General features: G+C 39.3%; 1 protein-coding gene across 2 annotated transcripts in view; it reads right to left on the bottom strand.

Annotated features, from left to right (window-relative positions):
• plch1 (phospholipase C, eta 1) overlaps positions 1-16,071 on the bottom strand; it is a gene marked incomplete at its 5' end in the record, with an annotated part of 59,771 nt that overhangs the window by 20,337 nt on the left and 23,363 nt on the right. For both annotated transcript variants that reach the window (XM_083552193.1, XM_083552192.1), the window contains 6 exons: positions 1,135-1,296; positions 4,979-5,086; positions 7,502-7,673; positions 10,886-11,006; positions 11,950-12,153; positions 13,984-14,077. In XM_083552193.1, the coding sequence (XP_083408319.1) occupies positions 1,135-1,296; positions 4,979-5,086; positions 7,502-7,673; positions 10,886-11,006; positions 11,950-12,153; positions 13,984-14,077 (861 nt within the window). The remainder of the gene's footprint in view (positions 1-1,134; positions 1,297-4,978; positions 5,087-7,501; positions 7,674-10,885; positions 11,007-11,949; positions 12,154-13,983; positions 14,078-16,071) is intronic.

Genomic DNA, 16,071 nt, shown 5'->3' with positions numbered 1-16,071 from the left:
ATGACAGCACAAAACAGCACAAAGCAAACCACGTGAAGATCTGGTTTTCTATAGTTTGGAGTAGTCGATCTTCTGCTATAAAGCTCTGACCTCAACCCTATTGAGTGTTCATCTTTGGAATGAATGTGAACACTTACTACACTCCAGGTTTCCTTACATCACCTACATTCATACCTGACTTTACTAACATCCTCATCACTGACTGAGCACAAATCTATCTTCCCAGAAGTGTGAAGGTTCCTCTAAAAAGATATGGGGACTAAAACGTTAAAAAAGCACATACCAATCATATGATCCAATGTCCCAAACCTATTTTCTTTTTGATAATGTATATAAAAACCAATCAAAAAAGATATTTAGTTAATTTTTGGTTATGAATGAAAGACTGAGTTATTTAAACCATGGTTATAGTAAATAACTTATCAGCTTAATACAATTTCTTGACCATTTTTCTACTGCTGATTGATATTTTCATATAAAATGGCTTGATAATTCATCAAAACACTTTTAGTTGCAGCAGTCGGAAGGCTTAACAATGTCTGGAAATATTCCAGGACCTGAAACTGGGGTTGATGCATTTATAGGCAGATAAAACATCCCACTATAACCTGCTTATTCTGCTTTCATTATAAATAAATCGATTTTTAGATAAACATACAATTCCCAGAGCTATAAGAGAGAGAGAGAGAGAGAGAGAGAGAGAGAGAGAGAGAGAGAGAGAGAGAGAGAGAGAGAAAGAAAGAAAGAAAGAAAGAAAGAAAGAAAGAAAGAAAGAAAGAAAGAAAGAAAGAAAGATGGTGGGATACCAAAAAAGTGAAGATCGATAAAAGACAGGTATAATACCACAAAAAGAATGAATGTGTCAAAACAAAGAGAAAAAAAGGAGAAAGGGAGAAATAATAACACGTATAATAAAACTTAACTATATTACTATATAAATATATACACACGTGTGGTACATTTGCTCGGTTTAAACATCTGATATCTTTTTCTCTGTTTTATTGTGAATAAAATGTGGGTTTATGAGATTTGCAATTCCTTGCATTCTGATTTTATTTACATTTTACCCAGCATCCCAACTGTTTTGGAATTGTTAATGTAAATGATGTACATGTTGTTGTCTGTTTGTTCTACCTTGGTCAGGTTCTTGTGCAGCCCCTCGTGTGTGGCTCGGAGCAGCGCTCGGATGGAGAAGCTGTCCGTGTCCTCCTTATCTACAATCTGAGACTCCTTCAACAACGAGTCGAGCTTCTTCCTCATCTGGGACTCGACCATGTGTTGCGTGGGTCCGTTCGACTAAGTGAGGGAAGGAAACGACAAAAGAAGCAATTTTCGATTATCTTTTTAATTGAATTTAGGTCAAGTTTTTATTTGAGCAGATCTACTCAGTAATGATTCCTCTCAATTGTGCTGCATGAAGCATTATTATAAAGCATCTATGGTCTTTCATTGGAATTTTAATTTGTTTATAGCTTTAATACGAGGCTAATTTTCTGAAATTCTGCTTTGCGGTGCCTCCTGTTGATTTTATATTACACCTCGCAGTGTGGAATCTGTGTTCTCACCTCAGGAGGTGATTAAACAATGCTGTTGTTACTGAGTGAGTAATTCGGCTGGGCGTAACAAAACGCGTACATAGCGCAGAAGTCTATTTTATGAAATAAAAGCATGTGTGATAAGCAGCGATAATAAAAAGCCTGACCAACAATGACACTAAATGGAGCAATTTAATGCTCATTCCAACAGGTTTAGACAATGCCCATGAAGCTCTAATTGGCTTTCGTAAAGTGACTTAACTGAGTAGATCATTGAACTGTAATAAGCCATAATGGGAAAAAACACAAGTATGGAGTTAAGAGCGTCTATAGCTAATGTATGTAACCATGGTTCCCTGATGGGAACGAGAGGCTACGTTAACAATGCTTTGGGAACGCTTTCGGGGTTTTTTGCTCTGAATCATGTGTGTAATCAGTACAATGGAAAAGCCAGGAAGCTATAAAAGCAAATGCCGTGAAGACGGCGCTAGGTTAGAAAGTGAAGGATGCATCGAGTGTGGCATGGAGCCACAGGGTCTTATTCCCTCAAAAAACCAGGGTTACATACGTAACCTATACCCGTTCGCTTTCAGGAATTCAAGACAACAACCTTTTGGGTTGTTTGGGTTGTTCAAGTGTTTAATACCGCCACACTGACCAATCCCTGCCTAGTGTGGATGGGCACAGCTAGGTCAAAGGACTGAGGGGCCAGGAGTGGCAAGGCTGTAGGACCTGATGAAGGTCAGCATAGTGGACCAGCCCGGAGCATCCCAGTGGATACCCCGGATTGAGTGAGCTCTGACCACAAAAAAGACAGGGAGACCAGGGGACTCATAAGAGGATTGGAGGATCCTGAAAAGGAGGAGGATAGAATGCTTTGTGCACGACCAGTCATGGGACAGCCGAGGACACATTGAGTATATAAAGTATATATACTAGAAAAGAGATGACCAGTAGAAAAAGTTTTGACTGTCAAAAATCTCAAGGGCACTTTAGACAGGGGCTCAAATAAAGGCTTAAAAAAGGCCTCCAGAACAATGGCCAGGTGCCATACTACAGGCACTCTGGGTCGCAAGGTACTGTGGAAGAAATGTGTCAATTTCAGGTTTTTCCCTTGCGACTGCTTGGCAAGCAGGGCATGATAAGCTGCAATTGTGGAAAGGGGCCACAGCCTCCACAGCTCGGGGCGGGGTGAAGCAAAGCACCCCCTGCCGTAGAGAGAAGGTCCCTCCTGGGAGGTCCCTCCTGGGAGATTCCTCCCAGGAGGGACCTCCAAAGAAGGGTCCCTCCTGGGAGATTCCTCCCAGGAGGGACCCTTCTTTGGAGGTCCCTCCTGGGAGGAATCTCCAAAGAAGGGTGTTCAAAAAGGTTTACCAGGTCAGCAAACAATGGCCAGCCTGGCCAGCACGGGGCTACCAGGAGGAGATGAACTCCATCTCGGCAAACTGTCTCCAGAACTCCCGGGAGCAGTGCAACAGGAGGAAAAGCATACAGGCGTAGCCTCGGCCACACCTGTACCATGGTGTTCAGCCCAAGAAGGGCTGGGTGAGTAAGGGAGAACCAAAAAGGTGGTAGTGCGACGTCTTTTGAGCTGCAAACAGGTCCACTTGTGCTCTGTAAAATCTTCTCCATATTTGCCACACCTTTCTCCGGGCCTTGGCCCTTGCCTTCAAAGGGCGTTTACTACTTGATTCAACCACCCTGGGATGTATAGTGCTATAATGCCAGCTTGTGAAGAAGGTGAAAGTGCAGACCTCACTGGTGGTTAATGTAGGAGACCACCAATATGTTGTCTGTACGGACCAGCTCATGAATCCCCTCATGAACCCGGGATCTTTCCACATGTCTAAGGCCCGTAAGGCTCGCCGCATGACATTGATTGTGTGGAGTGGGTTGCCCAAATCCCACACTATGCCTAGATAGAAATGAAGGGGCCACCTTGTTGGCCTGCTCAAGAGAGTCTCTACTACCACCAGAGTGGGACCCCATTCAACCAAAACTAAATCGTATATCCTCTCTCTACAGTGTGCAGAACCCACTGAAACACGTCCAGCAGGCATTTTCAGGCTGCTAGATAGTCTCTTAAGGGAATCAGTCTCTTGAGACTGACCTCTGGTATGCCTAGAGCCGGGGCTATGCCCCGGCGCAGCTCTTGGGGCCCTGCTGAAAGGCAGCGAGCCCCCATCCGCTAAATTCTTGGTTGGAGGCTGAGGGGGAGGTTCACGCTGGAGATGTCTGTGCCCTGAAGCACTTTTCGTGTCAGGGTTAACAAGCTGATTTCCTGAAAGCACCGTAGAGGGCGCCACTGGCTGTCAGGATTTTTTGGTCGAAGCTCTTCTATAGAAGATGACGGCCCTCAGAAATTTCCATTTGATTACGTGTTTTTTTTTTAACTGACTTACCAATACTTAACTACAGCAAAAACAGACACACAGAGCACTTCCTGAACAAACAGAAGCTAGCACCGTCTCCACGGCATGTGTTTTTATAGCTTCCTCGTTGTGACGTCACCCCGCCGGTGACGCCGTGCTTTTCCATTGAACAGATTACACACGTCACTCATTTTTACTGAAAATGTCATCAGCTATTTTGTCACAACGTTATTAATAAGGTAAAATCAGCTAATGGTAGACTGCGCCTTACACATTTCTTGTCTGCTATCCAGGCAAAACGCTTGAGTATGTCATTCTTTTGCTGATTCCATTAAGTATATTTCAGAGTGTTTTGAATGTAACTCCTGGTCTAATGTCTCAGACAAATATGCTTAGGTTTGTACAAATACCTAAATACACAATGACAATAAGTACAGGAACATTACTGCCAAAAACTAGCATATGATATCCATTATTCCACTATTTACAGTCCCTATTGATCTGGAGCAGTAAGACTGAGATGATTGACTTTATGCTCAGTAGCAGTTTGCTGCCCGAGTGGCCCACACAGCAGTTTTAGACAGATGGGACACACTTAGGGATTCTGTCCATGATCGATGAAGTCTAAAAATGGTGTGGATTCTTTAGAGGAATGCGCCTCCAGGCAGCTTCAAACTGAGAGCAAAGGCAAATCTATCCAAAGTTTCACGCTAAAGGCAGAAAAGGAGAATGAAAAGAAACGGATCGAGGATGCCAGAAAAGAATAACATTTAAAAAGCACACACACACACACACACACACACACACACACACACACACACACACACACACACACACACACATACATACACATTTATAAATAGCTGGTCTTTTGACTCTTTTCATATATAATAAAGTATTCTGATATTGAAATGTTTCTGTAAAGCTGCTTTGTGACGTTGCCCACTGTTACAAGTGCTATACAAATAACAGAAAATTGAAAAAAAAAAAATTTTAAAATAAAAAAAGAGAATTGTAGTATATGTATGTGTATATATATTTTCCAAAAATTACAAATAAAAAAAGGCTTACTGTACTGTTCTTCAGTTTGAAATCATCCTCGATCTCATCCGCACTATCGTCGTCTGAAACCTCGCCTTCTTCTGCATCTGCAGACAGATACGGGGGCAGACGCTTTCCCTGCAGAGAGACAGAGAGCGAGAGCGAGATTCGATTCAATAAAACTGCTCTGTAAGACATGATAAAGACAGGAGTTTTTTGTGAGGCTGTGAAAACTAGACAAATTAATAGATGTGTAATCTAAACTGTAATTTGCTAATGATGGGTTCATTATCAATCGAATGAGAAAGAAGCAGAGGATGAGCGTGAATTTCATTTTGAATATAAAAAAAAAAAAACGTGTACGTCAGAAACGGCAATTAATCCAGCTAACGATCTTGTTAGGAAATGTCCGAGACCATCATTAACAAGGGGACTGAGTAAACAAGTCTGTCAGCATTCACGTCTGCTACTCGCAGGAGACGCCGCTCATTTTTCACACTCCATGCTGATTTCACGCAGTCATCGGGGAGAGCAAATTAACTTCACCTAGAGCACAGAGTCACATCCATAATGATCAACATTCTCTCTTTATAGTCTCAGGAGAGCAGTGAGGAAAGAGTCGCTGCATTTTAATGTGGTTTAAAGAGCTCTAAAGGACAACTTGCTTTGCATTCAACACTACGTATCTTTTTTGAGTGCATTGTTCTCATTTCTGTCATCATTTCTGTAGTATGTTCATCACTGTCTGTCTTTTTTACATTGTGGGTCGATGGTAAAGATGATGGAGAGAAGGCTAGTTCACCCTTCACAGGTTCATGTGTAAGGGCTTGGCCTCATTCATGCTGTGACATCTTTCATTTCTGTGTGTGTGTGTGTAAGTGAGTAAATGAGTTGTGTTTCTTTATGCATGTGAAAGAAAAAGGAATACTGGGTCAGAATTCAGATTTCACACTGGATAATAAAGCAACAGAGAACATGGCATTCTTCTTCTTCTTCTTCTTCTTCTTTTGTAATAAAGTTCAGTACTATTTTACATGAAGTGTTATGGTTTGTTTTTTATCCAGTATCCATTTTATTGGCAAGTATAATCCATGCTAGCTATTGGTATCGTTTAATCAGTCGACCTCTAGCAGACACTGTACACAACCATTGGTCATGAAATGTTCTGGGGAAAATGTCTATAGTTACGACTGTATTATTTATTGCGAATCCCACAAGAATCACTATCAAAAGTTCCATACACAACACATACACACAAATGCACCCTACCAGTAGGTCCTCGAAAATATCTTCAATACAAAGCCAGTCTGTAATGAAGAAAAGATTGGAAATCCGAAAAAAAAAAACTCTTGGACTTTTGTTCTTTGGAGAATGATCATTGTTAAAGCCGTATCACTCTGTTCATCACACCATCCTGTCATTAATTATTTTGCTCTAAGCTCAGCAAGTGTCTCAACTCATTCCTTACACAACATGCAGAGCTAAAACCCAGAATAATGAATTTTGGTCTTCATATCTATCAATTCTTTCATCTTTATAAGAAAAAAGCAATGTTTTCAACTGCTTGTTTTGTCCACCTGCTTTCCTACGTGTGTTTTAGCAAGTCATAAATGATGAACTATTCCATTACATGACTCATTTTTCATTTCGGATTGGCAGAGCCGCTGGAGGTCTGCATGTTCCAGTACTGCTAATGATTATAGCCAATGTGGAAAAAGTTTTACCGTGTCAGAGCGTCCGAGACGAGATTAAGCTGAAGGAGTTAAATCTAGGAGATAATATAGGAATTCTCCTTTAAATAATAAGAATAATAATTTATTAGTATTATTATTGTAAATATTATAAGCTTAAATGTCATTTAGGTTTTTTGAACAGCGTAAAATATTTGATTATGATTTTTATTATCTCAATATTTTCCCTCCATGATTTGTATTGTACTCTCAAATAATCCACTGGTAATAAAGCATGGAGAAACATTCCTAACGAGAGCGTCCCAGCAGGCAGAGGAAAAAAAAAAAACAGGACAGCTGCCTTGTCAAAAACCTGAAATGCTATGACTAATGCGCATATGTTGGCACCTCGGCAAGCTTTATATAAAAAATCTTGAGAACGTGTGCATTACTCCATCGTCCATACCTGTGATAAAATCAATGTAGCGCCCCCCCTATTGCTTTGACAGACATACGGATTAGAAGAGACAGATGTCAAACAGAAGTCAGTATGTAAACCGATCAGGCATAACATTATGACCACCTGCCTAATACTGTGTTTGTCCCCCTTTTCTGCTTAAACAGTTTTGACCCATTGAGAACATCCCACAAGAGCTGAGGTTTTGAAAATGCTCTGACCCAGACGTCTAGACGTCACAATTTGTTAAACTCCTTTGTTAAATCCTTACGCTTATTTTTCCTGCTTCTAACATCAACGTTAAGGACAAAATGTTCACTTGCTGCCAAATAAATAAATCCACCCACTCACAGATATGTTATGATGTCAGGATATCATGCCTGGTCGGTGTACAAATATCTATTTATTGTGCGTATTAATTCACACCTTAATTAATATCTTGCCCTTCAGACTGTTGGGACTGGGCAGCTGTGTGGAGTCCTTGTTCAAGATGTCTCCCAAATCCAGCTTGTCTTTAAAGAGCTCCTTCAGGTACTGAGCAATCTTCTTTTGCTGCTGGACACTGCAGTGGTTCTCGATGGACAGGATGACTGGGTATCTGACAGAGAGATAAAGAGGGGGGGGGGGAATGATTAAATAATCACAGCAGCTGCTTACCTCCTGATTTCACCTCTGTTTAAACCTTTCTGCCTCAGTGACACACTCACACTCACACTGACAGGATCTTCCCTTTTTTTTTCTTACGCTGTTAGAAAAGATTCAACAATGTCACCAACCTGAACGACTACACGTGTTTAAAAACACTGACACGTTACTGAATCAGTCGTTTGCATCCTTTCCATTTCGACCTGTTTTTTAGCATAGAAATGGCCATAAGGGAAATGCAAAAAGAAATAAAACTTTCTTGAAATAAAACTTATGCTTTTTGTTTTATTATTATTGTTATTGTTTTCAGCAAATTAAATGTGGTCATGAGCGAGGTAGGAAATTGTCAAGGCTGTCAGGGTGCCAGAAAATCCCCCGGGGCCTCAGAGTTTTTTATATGATGCATTTCCAACACACTTGGGAAAAACGGTAGAGGTGAGGTCATGTATGTGTGTGTGTGTGTGTGTGTGTGTGTGTGTGTGTGTGTGTGTGTGTGTGTGTGTGTGTGTGTGTGTGTGTGTGTGTGTGTGTGTTGCTTTTTCTCATAAGACACTCACAACCTATAACTTGCACACTATGATCCATATTAATAAGCCTATTATTAAGATTAATATGATCACTATATCATATATCATCACTTTAAAGTGTTATTTTTATTTTGGAGAAAAGTAGGTCATCTTATCCTCCCAAGCCTGAGCACATTTTCCTTCCAGCAAAGAACATTTCAGCAAACACTGACATGATTTCATTAATTGGACAAAACATATTAGCAAATTGAAACTGTGACCACACCCTAAAAAAAAAAAAACAAAGGAAAGTGGTATCCCAGTGGTTAAGATGTTGAACTTTTCATTAGAAGGTCATAAGTTCAAATCCCAGCACCACCAAGCTTCCCCAGTTGGGTTTGATGGTTGCAGTATAGAATTTTGAATAGTGGCCCTTAAAGGCTCAATAAGGGCCAATAATCAACAGAACGTTGATGTACCTATAATGTACACTGTCTGCCTTACAAATCCCTGTGTGAGCTGATATTACAATAATGTATCACAACGAGTGCATTCATATAAACCTGAGATTTTTCAATATTTTTAGAGCAGCTTTTTATTTAGAAAATTAACACAAACCTTCAACCAATCAGATTTTAGGACCCAGGATTCTCAAATTATCCAGATCCAAAACACTAAAATTTTTAATTCGACCAAATTCGACTACACCCTAAAAAATAGAAAGGGAAAGTGTTTGCTCAGTGGTTATGATGATAAACTTTTGATGAGGAGGATCATGAGTTTGAATCCCAGTGTCACTCTGAGCAAGGTCCCCAACTCCTGCAGTATAAATGAAATAATTGTAAGTCACTCTGAATAAGGGGCATCTGCCAGCTGCTATGTAAATAGTACAATTAAGGGCTCAATTTAGTTATGCGTGGCTTCATTATGTAACTGCTGGTGCATGATATGGAAAGTTAAATGCAAAATATGACAAAGCTGCCAATTAACAGAGATAAGAGGCATATGATTTTAATTAAAGCAAATTTTCTGCAATTATGATAATTGGAACTCCTGTTAGATACATTTCGATGTTCGCCATCTTCTCATTCATACATCATTCCATAAGGAGTATATTTTTAATATGGGAATCATTTTTAGGTTACGACGTAAATGCTGCACGGTATTTATATAAAATATCTTCATACCGCACGCAATTGATAAATGTTGAAAATGTCAAAGATTTTAAATGAGCTGATGAAATTCAAGCTGCAAAAAATCCCAGAAGTCCATTAATAAAATTTTATTCTCCTATGACTTATATTAAAACAGCTGCAATAACATTTCGGGGAATATCCTGACATTATAACATTCTGAGTGGTGAAGTGAAGAACACTGATGATCTCTGCATCATGGTGCTTGTTAGTGTGTGGATTTATTTATTAGGCAGCAAGTGAACATTTTTCCTCAAAGTTGATGTTAGAAGCAGAAAAATGCGAGCATAAGGATTTAAACGAGTTTGAAATTGTGACGTCTAGACGTCTGGGTCAGAGCATCTCCAAAACTGCAGCTCTTGTGGGATGTTCCTGGTCTGCAGTAGTCAGTATCTATTAAAAGTGCTCCAAGGAAGGAACAGTGGTGAACCGGCGACAGGGTGATTGGTTGCCGAGGCTCACTGATGCACGTGAGGAGTGAAGGCTGGACCGTGTGGTCCGATCCAACAGACGAGCTCCTGTAGCTCAAAAAGTTACTGCTGTCGATGCTCGACGGGTCAAAACTGTTTATGAAGCAAAAGGGGACCAGCACAATATTAGGTAGGCGGTCATAATGTTATGTCTGATCGGAGTATATTATATAATTTCATTGACTTTTCCATATTTTAAATCATCTTACCATTAAAAGAGATAATGGACATCCTGTGTCACGTGTTACATGCATTTTTATAAGACCGTGTAAAAGAGGCTAAGGGAGTTCTGATGACTATCCTCGTATGCGTCATGAAAGATGAAGTACAGAATCTGCATGTGTTAAAGGCCTCATTCTTTATTTAAAGCCATTAGCACGAGCAGGTGCTTGTCTGATGATAAAACTATCATTACGAAGCAGACAAGTAGGCATTTTGGCATCTGACAGAGCGCTGGCATGGACGCGGCACTCTACCGCACCATGTCTCATCAATTATTACCGTGTTCGCTTTGCCAGAATTATAGACAACAAGGTTCCCCAGCTAATTCCCCTCGTCACCCCCGTCTCTCTGGGTCTCCTCACCGGAGCAGTTTTCAAGATTCCCACTTTCAGTATGATCCAAAATCGCACATCGCTGTTAAATTCACGATTCTGATTGGACAAAAGGTATTGAGTAATTTGCTTTTAAATAGCAGCCTTGATGGTGGTTCTGGCTGCAAGGCAAAGCACGGGTTTATAATGATGTGCTCATTCTAAACGTAAGCATAAAAAGAGCTAAAGTATGACATGCCATGGTTTAACACATTATAAAATGTACTTGTTGGCAAATGGTGTGTAGTGTAACAGAAATAAAAAGCACATCACTGGTTATTTTCAGTATGTGGCGAATCTTATTTAAATTGACGGTTCCCTCTACAGGGTTGATGGTTTGATGATTCACTTGCAAAGTCGTTGAATTCAATGTTGATGTTGATTATGGAAAGTTGTTACGTACTCGTTGTTGATGAAGGCATATTTGTCAATGGTCTCGATGACAGATTTGAAGGGAATTTTGGAGGTCAGAGTGTATCCATGCTGTACCATGGGCTCACCATCTGGACCATCCCAGCAGTCCACTGCCCAGACATGCACACACACATCCACACACACACAAAGACACACGCAGAGACAAACCGCAGTTTAACACAGTCCAAGGTCATGTTTTTGAGTATGTATACGAATAAATCATTTATTTATATTTATTTAAATGCATAGGGTGGATAGATAAATGGATGGATGAATTCATAAATTAATTCATAAATGATTAGATAAATACATATGAAAATAAATGAAATGGTTGGACAGTGCATAAATAGACAAATCAATAAAAAAATGGATGGATGGATGGACGGATGGATGGATGGATGGATGGATGGATGGATGGATGGATGGATGGATGTATGGATGTATGGATGGATGGATGGATGGATTGATTAAACAATCATTTGAAATACTAAAACAATAAGAATGCATAAAGTAATTGATTATTTAAATAATAAATTAATTAATTAATTAAATAAGTTGGATGGATGGATGGATGGATGGATGGATGGATGGATGGATGGTTGGATGGATTAAACAATAATTTGTAATACTAAAACGATTAGAATGCATAACGTAATTTATTATTCAGTTAATTAATTAATTACCTAGTTAATTACTTAATTACTTAATTAATTAATTAAGTTACTTAATTAATTAATTAATTGATTAAATAAGTTGGATGGATGGATGGATGGATGGATGGATGGATGGATGGATGGATGGATGGGTTTATAAAAGGATATATGCTGAATAGACACATAGATCAATAACTCTCTTGGACTGATGGCTGTGAGGATACATGAGTGGTACCATATGCAATACTGATTTAAAAAAGTACTGAATAAATCCTAATCTCTTCTCATGGACAGGAATTAATCCAGAAATGACACTAATCTGCATGACGCAGAAACTGTAATAACTTAAATATGCACAAAAAAAATCCTCCTTAAACATAAGAGTCATTATTGAATGAACCTTCCACGCAGCGGCAGCCGGCCTGCAGGACCCAGGCGTACATGTCTGTCTTGGAGTGAGAGAGGAGCTGGTCTCCAGTCAGATAGGTGTTGTGAGAGGAAGCCACAAAATAACTGCACAGCGGTTGGTCCATGTCCTGATTAACTTCATTATGCTGAGGGTTAAAGACGTCACATGCTGGACTGCGCATGAAATTAGTGAAGCCTGTACGTGAGAAGAGAACAGAACACAAAAATCAGTAAAGTACCTGGACTTTTCCTCCGCTCTCAAAAAAGTCAGGGTTTAAAGCGTTAGATCATTTGTTACGTACACGATGAGTCATGTTCATTCATCCGTTTATACAAAAAGGCTTAAACTTTTCAGTAAAAGCATCAAATGTGTGTTCATGTGTGTGTGTGTGTGTGTGTGTGTGTGTGTGTGTGTGTGTGTGTGTGTGTGTGTGTGTGTGTGTGTGATTGAACAGCAGATGTGCCACTGTGAATGAATTAGCCCACACAACAAGCACCTAATGTTCTCTTATCCTGAGAATCACAGTCACTGATCACACACTCTCGGTACTGGCACTGACTGACAATGACACACACACACACACACACACACACACACACACACACACACACACACACACACACACACACACACACACACCACACATGTACATTCATAATAGGTGCATAAATGTGCACCTAAAAATGCACTGACCTGAAAATGCACGCGAAAAAACAGAAATGTATATAGTAATGCACACGCATCAGCACACGTTTACATGGATTACAATGGAGAAATATCTAAAAAGAAAGAAAAAAAAGAAGAAGAAAGGAGCCATGTTTTCTGTTTTGTGCATGGCCACAGTGCCATGATTTCAGACTGGAACACTGCAGTCATGGACCATCAGTTCCAGCAGCTTTATTCACATAGTGCCCACTTTTCCACTTCCTATTTCTCTCACTCTGTCAGAGGTCAATCCCCCAGTGAAAACAAATCACTGAAAACAGTACTTTATCCATCTAAACACTGTATATAGACGAGTAGAACAACCTGCTCCGACTGGCCCTATTTCAAGATTAGCCTCTGGCTTGTTAAAATGTCACTGGCTTCTCCTTTTTAATTTATGGGCCACTTCCCCAGCACTTGCATCTGTACACACACACACACACACACACAAGGCTCATTTTAATCTCTCTTTGGTGCACAATAACAGAAGGAACAATATGGTAAATATTTAATTGGCTAATTATAATTTGTAATAATTATGTTGAGTAAATGCACAGTGTTTATTATTATAAGGACAAACTCATTTGCACCCTGACACATCTTTTGCATGCGCAGTGTTTACCGTCTCAATGTGCGGTCTGCATTTGCGGTCATGTCCAATGCGCATCCATTGGACATGACCTAAAGTGACCTGTGTGCACATCCATCCATCCATCCATCCATCCATCCATTGGACATTGGATTGACGTATCCAATGCCCATATTACTGAAATAATTAAAAAGTCTTCTGAATTCTGAAATAATTTTTTTATTAGCCTATGATTACGTTGTTTCTACACCTACTAGTGTGAGTTGCTCTAAAAACTAAATTTGGAGTATTCTTGAATCATTGATTTGGATTATATACAGTGGATGGATGTTTGCAAATTAGTTTTCATCTTTTTCACTTCAAAAGCTTTAAAAAAGAAGGAAAGCTGCTTTAGTAATAACAGGAACTTGTTGCATGTCCATTCATGTACCATTCTGTCATTCATTATGTTTTTGTAACAGCATATAACTCTATATAACCCGAATAAGGCTCTGGGTTAATGATTGGAAGGTTGCGGGTTCAAGCCCCGATATCACCGAGCTGCCACTGTTGGGCCCCTGAGCAAGGCCCTTAACCCCGGGGGTGGTGTATCATGGTGTAAGAATTTCACTGTGATAATCATAAACCCATTTTCCTCATAACAGTGTGATTTATTTGTCTGTCTGTGTGTCTATAAAATATAGATACACATAATAAATTAAAAAATTAAATAAATTTGCTGAAACACTGACCTTCAATACCCAAGATGCCCTTCTGCTTGTTTTCTTCAGACACTTCAAACTTATCGATGATGTCCAGGCAGAACTCAGTTGTCACATTAGACATCTGGGGTTTGAGGGAGACAGTCGAGAGTCAACACTCTCAGATACGTACATGTCATGGTTTACTCAATTTCATAACAGATTTTAAACTGACGTGTGTGTGTGTGTGTGTGTGTGTGTGTGTGTGTGTGTGTGTGTGTGTGTGTGTGTGTGTGTGTGTGTGTGTGTGTGTGTGTGTGTGTTGTAAAAATTTAGACGAGAGCAAATTTGTGAAACGAATTGCAAAAGGCACTAGACTAGAATTCTAATCTTCTGTAAAAGCAAAAGGAGACACACAGAAAAAATGCAATATTAATAAGTGAAGGATGCAGACTAGATGGGGGGGGGGGTGTAGATAGATGGCTAAACAAAGAAGTAAAATAAAAAATTTCACCTAAAAAGACTGCCAAATATTCTGAATGGATGGATGGATGGATGGATGGATGGATGGATGGATGGATGGATGGATGGATGGATGGATGGATGGATGGATGGATGGATGGATGAATGTGCACACATAAGTATAGGTTATAAGAAACCAAATAATCTACTGAAAAAGCCACTAAAGATGGATGGATTAATGGATGGCTGGATAATTGGATGGCTGGATAATTGGATGGATGGATGGATGGATGGATGGATGGATGGATGGATGGATGGATGGATGGATGGATGGATGGATGGATGACTTAATGGATAGATGTGTAAATGGATGGATGGATGGATGGATGGATGGATGGATGGATGGATGGATGGATGGATGGATGGATGGATGGATGGATGTGCACACAGATGAGTATAGGTAATAAGAAACCAAATAATCTACTGAAAAAGCCACTAAAGATGGATGGATTAATGGATGGCTGGATAATTGGATGGATAGATGGATGGATGGATGGATGGATGGATGGATGGATGGATGGATGGATGGATGGATGGATGGATGGATGGATGGATGGATGACTCAATGGATAGATGTGTAAATGGATGGATGGATCAATGAATGGATAGATAGATAGATAGATAGATAGATAGATAGATAGATAGATAGATAGATAGATAGATAGATAGATAGATAGATAGATAGATAGATAGATAGATAGATAGATAGATAGATAGATAGATAGATAATAAATGATTAGATAAATACATATGAGAATAAATGTAATGGATGCACAATGCATGAATAGACAAATCAATAAAAAAAAGGAATAATCCAATAAATTACCTTAAAAAGCCAGTATTATATTTTTAACGGATGGATGGATGAATGGATGGATAGATAGATAGATGTCTAGATGGGCAGATGAATAAAAATGTGCTCAACCCACTAAATCACCTGCTCCCCCTTAGTGAAATAAAAACCATCTGCTCTGTTGATTTTTTTCTTGGGTCCTGTGTAATTTCACTACAGAAGCAGATCTTTACTTCAGACAAAGTGAAAAAAAAAAAAGAAAAAAAAAACAGAACATGGAAAGAATGCAGTACTTCAAAACTGCAATACTGGAAAAACATATTCTTTAGATAAATAAATGGATTCTAAATAAAAATGTTGACGTGTGAATTGAGGTCAGGGCAGAGTGCAGAAGCAGCATTAGGACCCTCAAAGACTGTATTAAAAAGTGGTTTGGTGACGATAAAAATAAAAAAATAAAAAATAAAAAAAGATAGAAATACATAAAAGCATAAAAAATAACCTGCTTGTGTGGAACATTATATCGTACCCAGTTGTACCACAGAGCTCAGTAGCAGACCCACTTTCATTTGTATTGCACAGGCTATGAACTGTCCAAAGCATTTTAGACTGGTGATTTCCAGATAAAGAGAAAGAGAGACTCGGGAAGTAGCGACTGCATTTAATATAAATGATAACATGAACACATGTAACTAAAAAATTTTTTACATTTTTAGTATACATTTCAGTGCATCAATATTTGTTATTATTATTATTGTTATTATTATGAATAAACTCCAACCTAAATGATCACACCTGAGGTCCTTGGGGCCTCTCTGGATGTT

This window comes from Silurus aristotelis (genome assembly GCF_946808225.1).
Source record: "Silurus aristotelis genome assembly, chromosome: 10".
NCBI classification, from domain to species: Eukaryota; Metazoa; Chordata; class Actinopteri; order Siluriformes; family Siluridae; genus Silurus; species Silurus aristotelis.
The sequence above is the reverse complement of the archived record's forward strand: the minus strand, read 5'-3'. Positions and strand labels throughout refer to the sequence as shown.